General features: G+C 50.5%; 7 protein-coding genes across 7 annotated transcripts; 2 read left to right on the top strand and 5 right to left on the bottom strand.

Annotated features, from left to right (window-relative positions):
• Positions 1-264: 264 nt before the first annotated feature.
• K444DRAFT_560014 (outer arm dynein light chain 1) lies at positions 265-1,979 on the bottom strand. The gene is made up of 2 exons (XM_024876885.1): positions 1,823-1,979; positions 265-1,772 (listed from the first exon to the last, which is right to left on the bottom strand). Exon 2 carries the CDS (start codon positions 1,749-1,751, stop codon positions 411-413), a length of 1,341 nt encoding a protein of 446 aa, XP_024738693.1. The 5' UTR covers positions 1,752-1,772; positions 1,823-1,979; the 3' UTR covers positions 265-410.
• K444DRAFT_379753 (uncharacterized protein) lies at positions 1,980-3,579 on the bottom strand. Its single transcript, XM_024872333.1, has 2 exons — positions 2,899-3,579; positions 1,980-2,837 (listed from the first exon to the last, which is right to left on the bottom strand). The coding sequence occupies exons 1-2, from the start codon at positions 3,415-3,417 to the stop codon at positions 2,364-2,366; spliced, it is 993 nt and encodes a 330-aa protein (XP_024738692.1). The 5' UTR covers positions 3,418-3,579; the 3' UTR covers positions 1,980-2,363.
• A 1,448-nt stretch (positions 3,580-5,027) lies between these two features.
• K444DRAFT_628791 (uncharacterized protein) lies at positions 5,028-6,296 on the bottom strand (the record flags this gene model as incomplete). The annotated part of the gene is made up of 1 exon (XM_024882960.1): positions 5,028-6,296. The coding sequence occupies one exon, from the start codon at positions 6,294-6,296 to the stop codon at positions 5,028-5,030; it is 1,269 nt and encodes a 422-aa protein (XP_024738691.1).
• A 1,661-nt stretch (positions 6,297-7,957) lies between these two features.
• On the bottom strand, positions 7,958-8,956 carry K444DRAFT_628790 (uncharacterized protein; the record flags this gene model as incomplete). The annotated part of the gene is made up of 3 exons (XM_024882959.1): positions 7,958-8,628; positions 8,688-8,793; positions 8,840-8,956. The coding sequence occupies 3 exons, from the start codon at positions 8,954-8,956 to the stop codon at positions 7,958-7,960; spliced, it is 894 nt and encodes a 297-aa protein (XP_024738690.1).
• Positions 8,957-12,098: 3,142 nt separating this feature from the next.
• K444DRAFT_379679 (uncharacterized protein) lies at positions 12,099-14,834 on the top strand. Its single transcript, XM_024872332.1, has 2 exons — positions 12,099-13,394; positions 13,443-14,834. Exons 1-2 carry the CDS (start codon positions 12,396-12,398, stop codon positions 14,658-14,660), a joined length of 2,217 nt encoding a protein of 738 aa, XP_024738689.1. The 5' UTR covers positions 12,099-12,395; the 3' UTR covers positions 14,661-14,834.
• Positions 14,835-15,325: 491 nt separating this feature from the next.
• On the bottom strand, positions 15,326-15,858 carry K444DRAFT_612021 (uncharacterized protein). Its single transcript, XM_024880055.1, has one exon. The coding sequence runs from the start codon at positions 15,719-15,721 to the stop codon at positions 15,428-15,430; it is 294 nt and encodes a 97-aa protein (XP_024738688.1). The 5' UTR covers positions 15,722-15,858; the 3' UTR covers positions 15,326-15,427.
• K444DRAFT_642697 (cytochrome P450) lies at positions 15,815-17,638 on the top strand (the record flags this gene model as incomplete). Its single annotated transcript, XM_024884768.1, has 6 exons — positions 15,815-15,848; positions 16,250-16,388; positions 16,463-16,628; positions 16,719-16,814; positions 16,852-17,448; positions 17,501-17,638. The coding sequence occupies 6 exons, from the start codon at positions 15,815-15,817 to the stop codon at positions 17,636-17,638; spliced, it is 1,170 nt and encodes a 389-aa protein (XP_024738687.1).
• Positions 17,639-17,957: the final 319 nt, after the last annotated feature.

The raw sequence follows: 17,957 nt of genomic DNA, 5'->3' as shown, positions 1-17,957 counted from the left end.
TGAGGAGTGAGATGGGATGAGGAGATTGTGTGGCGGGATGGGAGGTATGGGAGGGGCCATATCGTCTGAGAGTGGAATGGCGAAAGGGATCCTGGCGATTATGAGTCCAAGTTGAGGATGTCGGCACAATCGACAAGTCAGAGAAGGGGATGACAAACGATATAAAGGTCAGTTATGAGGGACGGTAAGCTGACGATGAAATATGATCAGAACTTTTCATAGATGTTGGAAGAGAATCAATGCGTTTCGAAACCAACGATGGTTGCCCAGTATAACGATATCAAAATCGAACCTGAAAAGACGAAATCTATTGCATTCTATCTATCTACGCAATATCAATGAAATCTAATAATTAATCTCGCAAAACCCAATGCAACCCGCTCTATGGCGCCAATCCAGTTCCCCATCTATCAAAGCCCAGCCAACTCCTCATAAACGTCCTTAAACAACGGTCTCTCCCCCACAACCGGATCCGTACACCTCCAATGCAACAAGTTCAATCCCTCAACCACATACGCATCTTTCTCACCCATCACACTATCCTCAACAACCCTCCTCTCCACCAGCCCCAAAAGATCCTCAATAAGATGCCCGAACGCAAAGACCTCCATTCTTTCGAGCCTATCTCCCATCACATGCTCCTTCCCATAGATGGTCGCTGCGCCGAAGTCTCCAAGTAGAGCATGGCCTTTATCGTCGATGAGGATATTATGCGCATACAAATCCCCATGCGCGATTCCCCTCTCATGAAGATGCGTAGCCGCGGCCGCAATGCCGAGTAAAATATTCTTGCATTTCTCAACGGAGAATACGGTCTGAGGATGAAACGCATCTCTCGTGCAACTCTCCAGCGTTGGTGGGAGACCTAGATTCTTGTAATGAGGCGGGATGAGCTCGAGCACTAGACCTCGTTTCTCTGGATGGTCGTGGATCTTGCCGATTGGGTCGATGAGGTTGGAATGGCGGCCTGCAGTGATGCACGCGTTCATTTCGTCGATGGGCGAGCCGTCCGATGTCACTTCGCCTTTGAAGAGCTTGATTGCTACGGCTTTTGGATTGGATGAGGTGAGAGTGAACCAGGTTCCTTGAGAGATTATCCCCGAGGCGCCTTCACCGAGGAGGTGGTGGACTGACAGAGATGACCATGAGATGTTGTCGAGGACTGGATTGTCTTCGAAGGATGGAGCGCAGGGGTTCCCGGCAAATGAGAGGAAGGAGAGTTCTGGGAGGGAGAAGAGCCAGAGAGGGATTGAGGTCAGTTTGTTTGCTGAGAGTCTAAGGAGGCCGAGCTTTCTGCAATGCGCCATCTCAGAAGGTAAAGACGTGAGGCGGTTCCCAGCGAGCATGCATTTCTGGAGACGATGGCATTGCCCAATGCTGGCTGGAAGGGATGAGATTTGGTTATTCGTTAGAATGAGCCAGCGAAGCTTTCGTGGGAATGATCCCTCGGGAATGGTGCTCATGGCGTTGCTTTTGAAGGCAATCATCTCGAGAGAACGGCATTGTGCGAGTTCTTTTGGAAAAACTGTGAACTTGCAGTCTGAGAAAAAAGCAACCTTGAGCTTGTGAAGACGGCTGATATCTTTAGGAAGTGTTGAGAGCGGATTGCCAGATAGGTCGAGGATCTCGAGGGTATTAAAGAGGTCAAGGATTTCTCGAGGGAACTTGGAGACCCCACTTGATATCTTGACACGTTTGAGGCCTTTGTATTGGCCGGACCTTAGCCCTTCAAGGGTTTGCTGGTTTGCCATCTGGGGAAAGACGGAAAAGTCCTAAGTTCAGTCAGAACAAAGCACGTTGAAGACCTTGAGCCTACACTCACCGCTTACTGTAGCCCAAGTGAGGGCTTGATGTTAGTCTTGTGTGTCGAGATATACGAAATTGGGAAGCCATTGAGGCCTAAGGGAGTATCATGGTGATAAATATGGTCACAGATCTCATGGGAAAGGGAGAGGGGTCGGATTTGAACGAGTGTTGAGGTGGAGACGTTAGTTTTGAGGCCAGAGAGGCAACGTCGTCTTATCTTAGCACGTGTTGCGCGAAAATGTTGATCCGCTCCAGCAATCTCACGTGACTCGCCATTTAGAGTATCTCAAAGGTCTAAACAACCACGGAGGAAGTCCTCGATTGAGGAGTGAAGATCACTTGGGACCAATATCTGCTAATTCCATCCCATCCAGTTCATGTATATGGATCTTTGAAGAAGTCTGGCTGCAGTCATTCGTGATGCAAGCGGTCCAGCACACTTCCATTACAGGATCTCCCAATCCACTAGTACTCTACATAGCTTCCAGGCTCCAGAAGCAGTGGGACCTCTCTCATGATATTGGTACATCGAGCACATCGAATTGATATAGATGGGTTCATTGTACAGCTTCGATCAAGTCCGTCATGTTATGATCACCAGCAGCGATTCTCCTCTCCACTTCAGCGACCATCCGGTCCATGCGCAACTCCTCTTCCTCGGACAATTCCTCGTAATAATCGTCTGGCCCAGGGAGTCCGGATTGCGGTGCAAAAGAATCCAGGGCAAATAATTCGATACCCATGCGCTCCTCCCACTCCAACTCGCGGAGCTCAACATGGGCCTCTCGAGCAGGCACCCCTGGCATCGGCGAGGTGATCTGCCAGGCCCAGTTTTTAACCTGGACGTATTGCAGCGACGGACATTCAGAGCGCATTAGCTGGATGTAGCGTTTTGCAATTTCCTTTGGCTTGACGATCCCGGGCCAAAGAGACGTAGATGTTGCTGGGTATCTGCCCGATCGATGACTCTTGCCATCTATGCGGAGGTAGGTGAGGCGCCGCAGCTGAGGTAGGTGAGAAGAGAATCGCACCTGTGGTAGTCAGCAATTGACTGGATCAAAGCCGATGGGGTTCTGAAGCTAAGCAACTAACCCATTGATTCTCCAGCTCAATACACATTCCGAGTCGTGTGAGGTTAGCTATATTATCAGGAAGGCGATCTAGAGTAGTAATGTTATGCTTGTCGACGCGTATTTGCTCCCGGGACTCGGGGTTGATGCCTCGCCAACCGCGAGCGTTCGGATGCTTGGATATCGTCATTTCGCGTGTGAAAAGCATCGAGAGCTGTGGCAATTCCAAAATATCAAAATTGCCCAAACCATTGTCGTACATGCTGTAATGCTCTGTGACCAAAAGCTCTTCGACTGACTTCACGCTAGTATTGAGCCATCGTCGAAGCTTCTTGTCCAGTCTAGTCACCGAGAGTTGACAGAGAGACGCGCATTCTGTAAAGAAATTCCATTGAACTTGCATGGGCACTGGTTCAAAGTCCCAGTCATCCGTCTCATGAACAAGGCCATTGTATATGTGCAAGGTCTTAATGTCCCGGAACTTGACAAGCTTTGAAAGGTAGTTCCCGGTATTCGGTGACTTAGATTTGTAGACGAACATTCCATGCCCTAGTCGCAGAGTCTCTAGTGCCAACGGCGACGACCTAGTGCCATACTTTAAGCACAGCTTTTCCAGAAAGTCGCAATCGCCACTAGCCACTAAGATTTCAGGAATCTGGTCACAATCGAACTCGCAGGAGAGCCCAAGGCCTAATCTTTTGAGTCCAGGACAATCTCTCAAAACGGTGGCTATATTATCAATCAATTCAGGCTCTTCGCCATAGAAGTGAAAGAGCTCGAGTGATGCCAAGTTTTTGAAGCCCTTTAGCGAAGTATTGCACTTCAATGCGTTGACCGGGTCATCGAGGAACACATCCGTGAATTGTATGAATAAGTGTTGGAGATTTGGACAGCTCTTCGCCGTCGTCAGAAGTTCCACGTTACTGAGTATCAGGCATGAGTCATAGTCTTCCCCGAAGGATGAGTTGAGCCAACTGTGGCAAGATATTAGCTGATGGCAGAAGAACCGTTATAGGAAGACAAACCGGAAGGAGCGGAGATTTGGCATTGCCTTGAGAGCCCTCGCCACAAACGCAGCATATCCATCGTTCAAGTCGATATTGTAATACACTCCGCTCTGCCGCTCTGAACGTCGAAATTCATTGATAATTACCTCAAAATATTTTGCGTATCCCAAACAAGCTGGCAGGGTCTTCTGTTCCAAAGCTGTAGCTTCGTGGTGGCTCAAGTCGATGCTGAATATCCTATGTAAGAAGGGTCGAAAGATATCTCTGAAGAGGCGACACACTTGAACTAGTGCTCGAAGAGTCTTTTGGCCTGGTATCTGCAATTGCAATACATTCGTCAGCATTGATCTTGGTTTAAAATCTGCGACAGATCAAACAAAGAAGAATGTCCTGGGAAGAAGTCGTGGGTACCTGTTCTGCGACGACTCTCCAGATCTCAGGCGGAAGAGACGACAACCCTCCGTCAGCAGAGGGGACCACTTGTCCAGAATTGTCCATCGAGGCGATTTGGCAATGTTGATCTCCAGTAAATGGACGTCAATTCGAAAGTAAACAATTGATTGTTTTGTTGAAATTGGGAGACGTGGAGTCGCGTTCAAGTATCAGTTCACGCTATGACCCCATTCGCCGGAATAGGAAACGCTTCAAACGCTTCAATGCTTGTCACTTTCACACCTTCAGTTCGTCTTCTTCTGTCTGAGCATTTTCACTATACATCTCTAGGAGTGAACTTTCATACTCACATTGGTTTTGTGGTTTGATATTTTAGTCAAGTGATTACGAGATGCACTTGCCAAATTCTTTTTGAATCTTCCCAAGTTCAGAACATTGAAAAGACGTCTTCTGGATTGAACTAAGGTAGTTCGGGTACATTGCAGGGCTGTTTTCTTGTTTGAACCCACTCAATTCGATGCATTGCGAGAGCTGTGCTCTGGATTGAACGAAGGCAGTTCAGTACGATGGGAGGACCATCTTCTTGATTAAATCCAGGGCGTTCGGTACATTGGGACGGCTGTCTGCTTGATTGAAACAATACAGTTCAGTACATCGAGGGGAATTTTCACATTGATCAAACCCACAGATTTCGGTACCTTGATTACTCTACAATATACACAATGTTCCATTCGTTGCCAGTGCGTTCTCTTCATTTAACATTAAGAAAGCAACCCCATTCCTTCACCGGCCTGTCTGGCAAAGTTCTCAGATGGTTGGGTACATTGGAAGAAGCAACCTGCCCCTCAAATCCCGCCTTAATACTTCCCCCCTCGAAATCTGCATACCGCCAGCCCTCAGAGGCCCAGGAATCGCCCCTCCAGATTGTCTCATGCGGCGAAGTACAGTCTTCAAAGTCTTGCCAAACAGTGAAAGCGATCGCGAGCCCCTTCACCCCCGCCGCCGCAACGTCGATCTGGAATTCGGTGTGACAATACTCGCAGCTCTGGCGCCAAGGCGCGGCGACGAAACGAGGGACACCGCGATTTGGGGCGTTCTTCCTGATGGCGCAGAATCGGCAATTGCTTTGTTCGCTGTGAAGCTTGCTGCACAACCATAGATTGCGGATGGCGCCGTTGTACGAGAATTCATGGATGTGGGGGCAGACATTCAGCGCTTGGAAGACTTCGAAGATGTTGTCATCCGTGTATCTGACTTTCCACCAGGGTAAGAGGATGTAATATTCAGACCGGATGACGAGGTGACCGGCGATGACTCGAGCGAGGGTGAACAGTTGGGCGGATGCAGAATTCCGGTGGAGGCTTCGGGTAGTGGACGTTTTCGAAAGCCGTTGAAGCAGATCGGTGCAGCCACTGCCAAATCGAAGATGGAGCTTCATGGAATGTTGGATTTCGGAGAATGTGATGTCATCGAGGACATGGAAGAAGTGTTGATGAGTTCCGTCAAATCGTCGATTCCTCTGGATTCTTGTGCAGTATCGTTCTGTTGGTTTGGCTTTGCTTCCTGGTGCTGGCATAGTCTTGGCTGGCTCATGCAAGAGCTCACAGAAGTAGCAGTTGATGAGGTGTTTGATGTCGCGGTCCAACAGAACAAGAAGCATTCCTCGCTCCGGCTTGTATGAGTAACGGCCCCATTCCCAGTAGAGCTCGTGGTTAGGGGATATAGGGCCATGGATATCTTGCCAGGACTGACTACCCAATTTATGGAGTATCAGACGACAGGTCAAGGTCAGAGCTACTTCGAATGATGGTGGGAGGTATCGTGCGATGTTTCGAAGGACTTCTGTTGGCATAGCGTGGAGGCGGGTTCTCTCATCTTGTGTTGGTACTTGTAGAGGACGAAGGTCTTGGATGACAGCTGCTCGCTCCTCAACCCACTGTGCCTCCAAGGGAGGGGCAATGGCAGGGGCTCGACCAAGAATGCCGACAATGGTGGCCTTGAGTGAGCCACGAGAGGTCATCTTGATGTGGATGGTGTTGCCGATCTGTAGTCGATCTGGGAGAGTTTTCCATTCAATAAATATTTCAGAAGGGCCGCTAGATAAGCACAGACTGGCGTCAGAATAAGAAGCTTCATTGTTCAAAGCGGCGGGCAGACTAATGCTATCGATATTCTCTTGACGGTCTCGGTGTTGTGGTAGTGAATTTACACCCCGTTCAGCTTTGTAGGCATCACGACTGTACCAGATTATTGTAGAACAAAGTCTAGCAAGGCTGGGAAATGATACAAGTTCTGGTAGAAATATCTATTTACGGAGTAGGATAGTTGTGTGAGTTTTTGAGAGAACAAAGTCTAGTAAGACCTGACAATTGTGCAGACCCCAGTGGAAACATCGTCTTGAAAGGTTGGACAAAAGTCCAAGGTAACAATGTCTTGCAATGCAGGATGCCTGATTATCCCCTGAAAGAAGAGAATGTCTAGTGAGTTCAGACTAATGTCGAATTTTTAATGGGAACACCTTGCGAAACTGGATATTGTTTAAGCTCACGCAGGAACGATGGCTTGTAAGGCGATATCATGGCAACTTGAGAAGATCTTCTAATAGCGCTCAAGTAAAGCCTGTACGGGGTTATAGTTTTTGGTTTGTTTCCCCCCCCACAACTGATATTTACTGCCATTCTAAAAACCTCCAGCCCCCCGCCCCCGGCGCGACTCTTTTATATCACCATCACAATCTCTGAACAAGTGGCTTCATTTTACAAAGCGGCGTCGAGACCAATGCTATGGATATGCTCTTAATAGTCGGACCAATATGGGAGTGGTGATGATGAGGTCACTCGCTCAGTTTAACAGGCAGCACGATTGTATAAAATTCTCGTTAACCAATATCTCAAATCTGCTCATGAATCAACCACTAGCAATCTCAAATGACTCATCCTTCCCTTTAATTAACCACTCCACCTACTTGGAGAACCGCCGTTCCTCTATCCCCTCCCAGCATGCTGCTTCACCGCCAACATTTACTCTCAAGGCTGCGTCGGCAACAGTGCAAAACCCCTCGAACACAGGTCCTTTTCATCTATAGAGTAGCTACCTTCTAGCATGACCGCAATCTACTTTCTAGATCCACTCCCAGTTATCCCCTTCCCGGTTAAACACATGTGGACATCCCATGCAAGATGCTCTTACACGGCCCTTTTCCCGCAACACCTTGACATCTCAGCCCTACCCAACTCAACTCCTTGGGGACGCCCGTCCGGTGCTGAATATTCGCGTTCACACTACTCTAAATACAACACTTTTACCGTAGACTAGGTTTCCCTGGATCTGAATTCCCATCGCGAGGACGCGCTGTTAAAACTCGCAGCCTTTCGCGCCACCTAGAATCTTGCTACACTACTACTCGCGGTCTAGTCCTCTCTCGGATCCCGTGGCGAGGAGAAAGAGAAGAGTTGGTATAAATGTCAATGAAGTTATGCATCTCAACACAAGTATCTTGGGCTGAAACGGAGTGGAGTTGCACACAAGAGGGGTATTAGCATGATCTAAAGATGAACGTAGATGTGATGTACACCGTAAGATAACCTTCACTCCTTCGCGATGCAAAAACCAATTTTCCCCTATTCCCCTTCGTCCTTCTCTGTACTCGCACACTGCTTCGTCCTCGTACCTTCTCTGTCCTCACGCCTCCCCAGGACCCTTCTCCCAAACCCGCACAGTCTCCAACTCCACCTCGCCACTCCCCATCCCCCTGCCCGCATAGAATTTGCCTTTCATGCCCAGCTTCTTTTCCACGCCCCACTTCCTCAGAGTCTGCAATCCCTTACTCACACAAAAGATAACAATTATCGCTGCCGCGATCCCGAACACGTAGCCTACGACCGCGCCCTTGCCTACCCCTCCTTGATTCGTCTTGACGCCGTTGGTAACCACATGATCCGGTGGGTTGGGATTGAGGAATGAGTAGACGTAGTAGTGCTTTGTGGCGTAGGTCACGTATGCGAGGCCGCAGTAGCAGGCGAGGATGACGATGAGCCAGAGGAGGTGGATCCACGGACTTGGATTTATCCTCGAGAACGCGAGTTCGAAGAGCCCGAAGACGGAGTTTAAGGCGTGTTGGGAGACGTTGGACCAGAGGGTGAAACGTGATGAGAAGCCGGAGTAGAGGATGGCCCAGTAGACTATGGTTACGAGAAAAGGAAAGGTGATTATTGTGGTGTAGAAGAGGTAGTGCAGGGCTTGCAGGGGCCGTGGGAGGCGGTTGAGGAGGGGAGTTCCGCCGTTGATGGCGTAGGAAAAGGTGTGTAGGGCGGAGATGAGGAAGTAGAAGGATATGCCCCAGTAGCAGAGGACTAAACATGAAGCAATTAGTACGAGGATGGTATGGGGATAGGGGAGAAAGAGGACGTACTTGTGAAGAAGGAGAATGATCGGCGCACATCGTGGATTGAGAGACCGTCGTGGTTCGTCGCTTCCCAGCCGATGATGAAGAATGTTGTTGCGAATGCGTAGAGAGACTAGATCCATCAGTAGAGTTTGAATGGGGAGGAAGCGGGGACCTACAATTGCAGCTCGACAGCCAAAGAGCACCCAAGGAGTGAGGATCCAGCTTGTCTCGAATCTGTGCGAAGGATCCCAAAGGTCGGTGCCGAATTTCAGGGCACGCATCCTCTCTGCCATCTTCGCTCTCTCTCACTCGAATCCCCTCCAATAATTCTCTTTCCTATTTGCTTCCAACTCCGAATTCGAATCTCGTATGCCTATCTTCCAGCGACTGGCCACCTTTAGCCTTTTCTTTAAACTTCCGCCCGTCTCGTCCCAAGAACGAGATCTGCGACCGATCTGATCTTTATTTGACTTCCTCTCGCATGAAAGGCGCTTTGCAAGACCCCCCACAGTCGTCGTCGTCTTGAAGTCGCGAGTGTGGCCGTGCTATCCCTGCTGAATCTCGTGACAACCACCTGGATGTGGAAGTCGATCTCCGTCCGAATCTTACGCTACTTAGCTTCGGGAGACCTGAATCTGAACTGGGGCTCAGCGTTTGAGGACCGGGAAAGAGTGTTCTGTTCTGTTTCAAGTGGGACGTCGTTCCCGTGTATTTGAGGGGAGCGAAGATGGAGAAGGAAGGTGGGATGGATCATGGAGAGAGTCCGAGAGAGACATTTTCGTTTGTGGTCGTCGATTTATTTCTGAACTGGGAAACATGTCTTGGTTGTTGGCGAAGCCTGAGCCAGAAGTCGGAAAGCCGAAAGCGTGCAGCAAGCAGACCAGGTACCGGGCTGCCCAAGCGCATCCCTGCGCTTCCGGCACTAGCATCGGACGCAACCTTATCATGTGCCCGATCTGCTGCCCCTGAACTTGAATCCTCAAAATAAAAACCCAGAATCACCATGTTAGCATGACTGCGCATACAGCGCATGAAACCTTCGAGAAGTCTTCGAAACGCTGGCATCTTCATAGTTCCCTTCTTTTCCCTATTATTTTCTGCGAATGATGGAACCCGTCTTTTCATGACTAGATGCGAAACCTTCGAGAAGTCTTCGAAACATTCGCACTCTCCGTTTCCTCTGTCTCCATATTTCGTACGATGGTGGTACTAATAAGCTTCTCACGATCGCTTTGGTTTGATGGGCCACGAGACTGTGAGCTTCCTCATCCAGAAACACCATCTTGACTCCCTTCAAAAGCGAAGCCGCTTTCTCAGCCATCCCAATGGGACAGTTGACATCCAACCTCCCATGCCAGATTGTCAGCTCCCTTCCTTCGAGATCAATATCCTCCAACTCAAAGCCCCGGTCAGGCGCCAGCAGACGAGATTCGAGCGCAACCCCTTCCCCTCCACCCTTCATAAAGCTCTCTCTCGTGTAGAATCCATCATCACGTTGCCGAGATCACGACCTTCCAGCGCCGACTGATCCCGCTCCGGAAGTCTCGCCGTCGATTTCTTCATCATCTCTTTCAGGACATTGGGATCCGGGTTCCGCGCTGCGCTCCCAAGTTGCCAGTCCATGGCCCAGCCTAGGAGCCCGGGTGCCCAGTAGGACATGAAGAGCACATTCCGATGCACGAACTCATGCCTTTTCCATATTTCAAAGGATAGACCGAAGAAACGATTGGGCTGCCGAGACATTGGGATGGTGGGATAGTCTTGAGACGGGCGAAGGCGTAGGGCCCATCGCCGAGACGCTTAGCTTAGCATGCGGAATTGGGCGATCGAGAGGTGAGATGCGAGGAAGAGGATGTCGGAGGGGTAGGAGAGGAGGGTTCGTGTTGGAGAGTGTGTTGAGAGACCGGCTCCTGGGCGGTCGGGGGAGATGATGCGGAGGTTGGGGGCGAGGACGTGGGGGTGCCAGAGGGCGCCCTCGTAGCGGGAGGAGGGGTAGCTGTGGAAGTAGAAGATTGGTGGGGAGGTGCTGGCTGGATTACCGTATTCGCACCGGGCCATGGTGCGGCCATCTGGGAGAGTGAGTGGTTGTGTTGGGGCTGGCATACTGAAGCCTTTGATATTCTCCCCCCTCAATTGATACGCCGTGAATGCGGAGAACGAATTGTCCTTGAGATCAATGGAAACGCTAAATGATCAAGGTACTCGTCAATATTCCAAACCTACAGAACACTCCCTCATAAACAAAGTCGTCGTCACCAAAACACATCTTCATACCCAACCTGGTCCTCAGGAAGTGGCACAGTGGTGTGGCGAGGCTGTGACTTCGAAACCAAGCGAGGCAGCCTCTTCCCACCCTCCAGTCCTGAAGATATCAGATGAAATTATGTGCAAGGATATCAATCACTGCCCCCCTTTAGAAAACGGCTGGCTGTCACCCCATGTCTTAACGCCAATACGCCAAATATGCGCCATGGTTTTGGCAGCTGGCGGCGCCCGTCCCCATTCGAACGGTGAACCCCCGCATCCTCCCATCACCTGCAGACTTAGTCAGGGAAACGGGAAGACGGTAAGAAAGGGCACAGCTTGGAGACTCGGTCTCCAACTCGCTGGAACCTATCGACGGGCCCGAATTGGCGTCCGGGCGAAGAGCTGAATGAGGAACTGTTGGCTGCGTGGACCTCCAGCATAACATGCGTCAATTTCATAGAGATGAGGATTCTGTTTTGGGATGTGGAGATGGAGATGCTGAAATGAGCTGAAGGTGCACCGGTGCAACAGGTGGTCATGACATCGACTCGTCGGGAAAAGGAGGGGAGCAGCTGTGGAGTGGAGTGGAGTGGACTGGAGTGAAGTGGAGGGGAGGTTGGATGCTATCATGCTGGAAGGCGATGGCTCAGGGCGTTTAGGCAGGCCAGAGCCAGGCACCAATCCGGCTCCTGCGCTGTGCCAACCCTTGAGGCCTGAACCCGCCCAGGACGCCATCGGAGCTGGCAGCAAACATCCTAATCGCGCCATGCAGCCCCGGTTTATTGATTGCTCCCGCATTTGAACGCTCCTGCTGCAGCCGATGCTGGGTACGAAAAGGCTGATTATCGAGGCCCAGAAGCTGGTGTGGCCGAGAGAGATCAAAACCACCATGATCCGCCCCCCTTTTCTTCTCCGCGATGTCCAGACAAAGCTCTGCAACTGCGACTCAACCCCACCCGAACATCTTCAGTAAAACAACCTCATCTCCAGTTACGGTACATCGACGAGCGTTCCGCTCAGGCCCTAGCCTTATCGAGGCACACCCGCACGGGGCTTTGTCTTTAAATAAACCGGACGAACCCAAAGCTAGCACGGTGTTCGGCAGCAGCCTCGCCCTATCCTCTGTTTGGACGAGCTTCGACTCCCGTTCTGAGCCAGGGGAAGCAACGACGGAAAATCCCACGCTGCTCCTGCATCTGTCTGCAGCAACCCGTCCGAGCAGCAGCAGCAGCAACAGCAGCATCGAGGGAGTAGTGAATGTTTCTCGCGGCCACGAGGACAAACACTCTCACCTGCCTGCCATATCTGCCGACCGCTCCATCCCTATCCCTATCCCTTCCCCTCGCTCCCGCAGGACGCAGAACACCACACTTCTGTTCGATCTGCAGTCGAGCTTGGAGCACCACCCAATGCCCTCCAACAATCGATGTAGTGGAACCACCTGCTAGTCTCTAGCTCCGCACAAGTGCCCGAGCTCCGGCAGCAATGGAGTCCCGCAACATCTCCTCTTCCCCTCGGCAGCAGAAGAGGGAAGAAAATGACAGCCTTCCCATCCTGCTCTCCGCAGACGACTCGTCGACTCTCTCGCCGACGCTGAACGAGAACGACCGCAGCGGTGCCACCACGCCGAGAAACGACAACTCGACCTTCTCGGAAGCCGACACCATGAAGGAGGTCGCTCCCCAGGTTTCCGTGCCCACGCACCCGATCCCGAGCATGCAAGGGGCCTTCGAGGAATCCATGCTCGAAGCCTCCGAAGCCTCCAAAGACTCAACTCCCACCGAGAAGAAGAGTAGGGTTGGCAACGCGGCGGCAAGGAGGAAGCTGCTCCTCGATCAGGATATATCTGAGGAGACGCATGCGGCGAGATGGCGGCAGAAGCCCGGGCGGCAGTACCACGAGCTGTGGAAGCTGATGGCGCAGATCTCGTTCGGTATCTATCTCCTGCTGAACGGCATTGCGAGGGATGATGAGCAGGTTATGAATATATTGCAGGGCCATGTGGATGAGGTTGATGAGTTTCTCGAGACGACGTTGGAGGACTTTGATCTGGCGCTGGAGGATATCGATGAGAGGTTGCAGCTCCTGAAGATGCCGTTGGATAATATAGACGTCTTTGATCATATGCTTGAAGATCGAAGCTTTCGACTACAGATTGTCCAAGGCAATGAGCGGATCGAGCACGCTATAACGAGGACGGCGGCGATGATGAAGGATGCGCTGAAAGATGTGCAGCAGGGTTTGGACGCTTGCAAGGAGTTTACTATATACTTGGCGGAAGAGCAGGAAGATGGTGTGTGGATGGACACGAGGCAGGATATGCAGAAGGTCTTCGATGCAATGAAAGGGAATGTGGAAGGTTGGTACAAGGCATATGTGTCACTGCAGACGAAGGGGAACAGTCTTGGTGTTGCATTGGTACAACTTGGGTCGATAGTGGCGGAAATGGATCGAAGGGCCGGTGAAGTGAGTCGAAAGACAAGAGTATGTCCTCATACTTGAGATAAAAACTTTTAACTAACAAATACGCAGTTTGGCACAACTCCAATGGGGTCACCATCGCCACCAGCCTCACCACCTAGTCACCCATCCCGTGAGATGCGACGATCAATGTCGAAAACCCTTCCTTCTGATCCGAATCTCATCACACCAGCGATACGAGCCACCCTTCCAGCATTTCAAATGGTGCAGGACCGTGAGCGAACACCAGAACTGGACTCTGAGCAGTCTTCAACATCAGAAGTTGAACTAGCAGAACCGGAACCTGAATTCATCCTCGCACCACGAACCTACACTCCGGTCCCCTCATCAAAACCTTCTTCCGCACCCGTCGAAGAAGCCCCTCCCGCAATCCGTGAACGCTCCTCCCTAAGAAATCGTTTCTCCCTTAAACGCAAAGAAACCCCTTCAGAAGTAACGATCAAAGCACCAGTTCAACGAGATGACAGCTATTGGTCTCCAACACAACGAATCCACTCCGTCTCCGTCCCCGCCCCACGAGACCGAGAATCAGCAATCAACACTCCTCCCTCCCGCGGCCTCGACTCAGCCTACTGCTCCGACTTCGAGAAAGCCTCTCCACCAGCTGCTCTCTGGCCTGCCCCTCAACGGCCCAAAGTACAAACAGACTCCCAACTCCGCTCTTCATCATATAATCTCCCTCGCCCACAAATAGAAACACAGCTCCGCTCGCAATCATACACCAATCCTCGCCCCCTAACACAGTCCCAAAACCAGGACCATAGGCCACCGGCAATCTTCACGCGCGACATCGTGCCCTCTCCGAGAAGCGACCAGCAGCAATTCTTCCGCCCCGTGAACGCGAGTCCTCACTCTCCTCTCCAAAGACCGTGGACAGCAGGCCCGAGTAATCCCTTACACATGCATAGCAATAGCTCAACCTCCTCCTTCCGCGGCCACACCCACACGCCTTCCGCACTCGGCAACCGCAGACAAGCACCAAGCGCTATGGGCATGAGCGTCATGACAGACGTTTCAGTCATCGACAGCAACGGCGAGAGGAAGAAGGTCAAGAAAAAGAGGAGTGCCTTCGGCTGGCTGAAGAAAGCGTTTAGTCTGAGCGAGGAAGAGAAAGCGGCGTTTGAAGAGCGGAGGAGAATGGCGACCGTGGAGGCACAGCAGTATTATGAGGGGGCGGGCGAGAACCGGTGGTTGGACGGGAAGAGGATTGATTCGAGGCCGATGCAGGCGAGGCCGAGGACGCAGATGACGCAAAACACCGTCCTATAACTCTAATTTTTCGCCCAATTCTATACCCATGTCGAGGGTAGACGGAATGAAAAGGGGTCAAGGGAAGAGGTGGTGGGATTTCGAGAGTTGTACGATCAAAAGGAGGAAGGAAGATACCCGTTCTCTGCACAGGAAGATTTTTTCCCTTTTTTCTTTTTTCTTTCTGCTTTTTTGTTTTATATGTTTTCAAGGTTCCTTTTCAGCGTGCAAGCGAGCAGGGCATGGCGTTTCGGCTGGGGCATTATAAGGTGTGTAAATATAGCTTTTCTCTTGTTCTCGCGGCTGCCCAAAATGAGCTGCGAGGTGGGATAGATGGTTGGCGAGGAATAGAATGGTAGTAGGGAGGATTTAATGCTTCAAGCATGGTCTACTACTCTGTGTCGTCGAAACACGCGTGATAAGCAATTCTACCCGGGACTCTCGATTCTCGTCTGGTTGTTGAGGGAAGTTGTTACTTCTATGTTTCTCCCTGTTCTGTTCTACGCAGTTACCTCCTTTCTCTTCTCTTCTCTTCTCTTTATATCACCTCTTTCTTTCCCCCCCCCCCCCCCCCCCCCCCCCCCCCCCCCCCCCCCAATAACCCCATTTGTTTAAGTTATTCTGAAGACTTGATGGGTCGTATTTCATATCTAGACCTTCTCACTCGACTTCCTCGATTAGGAGGAGCTACTCATCAGTCAGTCAGTCAGTCTATCAATCAATGAAGATTAAATAAGTATAATTATAAAGGTAGAGATAGATGGTAGGCGAGGGGAGAGGGTAGAGGGTCAATCGTGTTGTCCAACTGGTAAGCGTGGGATCGACGCCGACACCTGTTTTCGTACACGGAATCTGGGATTCGGAGCGCAGAGAGGTGGGGGTTTGGGTTCGGCGTTGGGGTCTGAGGAGATGTCGTTGTTTTGGAGGGTGGGCTGTAGGTTCAGCTTGCTGAGCTCGGTGGCTGTGGTGGTTGGGGATTTAACGCTGTGTCTGCTTCTGGGCCGGCTGTTGTAGGTGCTGTTGTACAGTAGTTTCGGTGATTGCTGGCGGTGATGCTTGAGCTGCCGGAGCAGTCTCTGCATGTTGTGAAGGCTCAGCTGTAGTCATGGGAGATTTTAGACGTTGTTGTCTCGTGTTTGAGACGGATTCGTTCATCTTTAAAGTTATCTTGGTGTATGGACTTGGTGTTGATCGTCAACTTAGCCAAATGTGACCGCCGCTGATAGATGGGGGAGTTAGGACAAGCAGGGGGTCTTGCGCCTCCAATCGTTCGCTTCCATCGACACCCTGCTTTCCAGAAGTGGTTTGGGTTGAATTGGACGAACGAGGATCCGGGGGAGTTCGTCATCTGCAACGATAAATCAACTGGGAGACAGGAAGATATACTAACTGTTGTGAGAGCAGACTTCCCACTGTTTGGACGGTCCCAAAGGGATTAGGAGACGGGAGGGCTAGCTTCTACGGCTTAGGCCGTGCCCCAGTCCAGCCTCCAGATGTCGTCCTCCGACGCAGCCTCTGTTGCAGATAAACCTCCTCACCGGCTTGATAGATGCGGGTTTAACAGCAAGAGGCTGGTTCCTTCTCAACCGGGCTTATCGCTGCAGCGGCAGGTCTGGCGGGATATTGGACTTTCATTGCCGTCTATGTTTGTGATTCCACCCTCTTGCGCGATTTCCCGGGTCCCAATCTGGCCGCTCTGAGATTGTGGTATGAGTTCTGCTTCGACGTTGTCAAACGCGGGCAATTCATGTGGGAAATCTAGAAAATGCACGAGAGATATGGTGAGATATCATTCTCCGAGTACTGCTAGCAATTATTTCCAGTGATGCTGACAAATTGAAGGTCCCCATTGTCCGAATCAGCCCTGAAGAGCTTCATATCAATGATCCAGAGTATTGTGATGAACTCTATGGCTCAGTGACTCTGAAAAGAGACAAGTATGATAATTGGGTGAGCTTGGCGGCTACTCCTGGGTCCAGCTTCTCGACCGTAGGCCATGACCACCACCGCCTTCGGAGATGAGCTTTGAACTTATTCTTCTCCAAAAGAGCAGTTACGCAACTTGAGCCTGTGATCCAGGAAAATGTTGACAAATTTTGCCGAAGCATTGGGGCAGATTTGAAAACGGGAGAAATGATCAGAACTGATGCGGCTTATGTCACATTGACGATGGATGTCATCCTTTGCGAGAGGCGATGACTATCTTTCTGAGCCCGACTTCAAGCTGGTTTGGAAAGAGACACTTGAAGGAGCTTTCGAGTGTGGCGCTTTGCTCAGACAGTTTCCGTGGATACTGCCTTTGATGAACATGATGCCAGACAGCTGGGTCTCGAGCATGAATCTAAGCATGAAGTTAATGCTGGGTTTGAAAGCAGGTGTGCGAGCGCGTATCAAACCTATTCTGGATCACACCCAGTCAGCAAGAGATCTTCAAGAGGCATCTCATAGAAGTATCTTCAATGAGTTGAGAGACAGCATTTTACCGCCTGAGGAAAAGACCATTGATCGCTTGTGTGATGAGGGACAGATCTTGACCGGAGCTGGGACGAAGATGGCCGCTGCGACTTTATATTACATAACTTTCTATCTGTTGTCGGATAGGAAAATTCTGGATGCTTTGAGGGCTGAGCTGAGGGCTGTCATGCCAACTCCGCGATGTCCAGTTTCTGTCACGAAGTTGAAACAGCTCCCTTACCTGTCGGCGGTGATATCGAAAGGCCTTCGAATATCCATCGGCGTCACTGCTCGGCTGCCTCGAATAGCAACAGATGAAGTTCTGACGTACAAGGAATGGATGATTCCGTTTGGAGTCAATGCTAAATTGCAATCAACAGTCTCCGAAATGAATACTGACAGAAGAGCGGACTCCAGTTAGCGAAAGCAGTTACTTCATCCTCATGAATGAAAGCATATTCCCTGATCCAACGGAATTCCGACCCGATCGCTGGCTTAAAGATTCGAAATACAACCGCTCACTGGAAAGTCAGTGTGAGAAATGAATAGATTAGATTAGATTCATGGCTATTAATTTAATCTATTTATGAAATATTCTCATTAATTATATTCTATTTACGAATTAATTAAGCTAATAAAGAATATTTATAAATACCTTAATTAATATACACGTGACCGTAGCACGTGATAGGCTAGCCTAATTAGGTAAGGATTTGGCTCTAGCGCTACCTTACTCTTAAATAATCGGGGGAAAAGCTTATTAAAGTAGTACTAGAGCGAGATCCTTACCTAATTGGGCTAGCTTATTATAACTCTATTTAACGACTAGACGGCAAACTGGCTACTTTTTTCGGCTGGTTTGGA

This window comes from Hyaloscypha bicolor, assembly GCF_002865645.1.
Source record: "Hyaloscypha bicolor E unplaced genomic scaffold K444scaffold_56, whole genome shotgun sequence".
Classification (NCBI taxonomy): Eukaryota; Fungi; Ascomycota; class Leotiomycetes; order Helotiales; family Hyaloscyphaceae; genus Hyaloscypha; species Hyaloscypha bicolor.
This window is presented reverse-complemented; position numbering and strand designations above follow the sequence as displayed.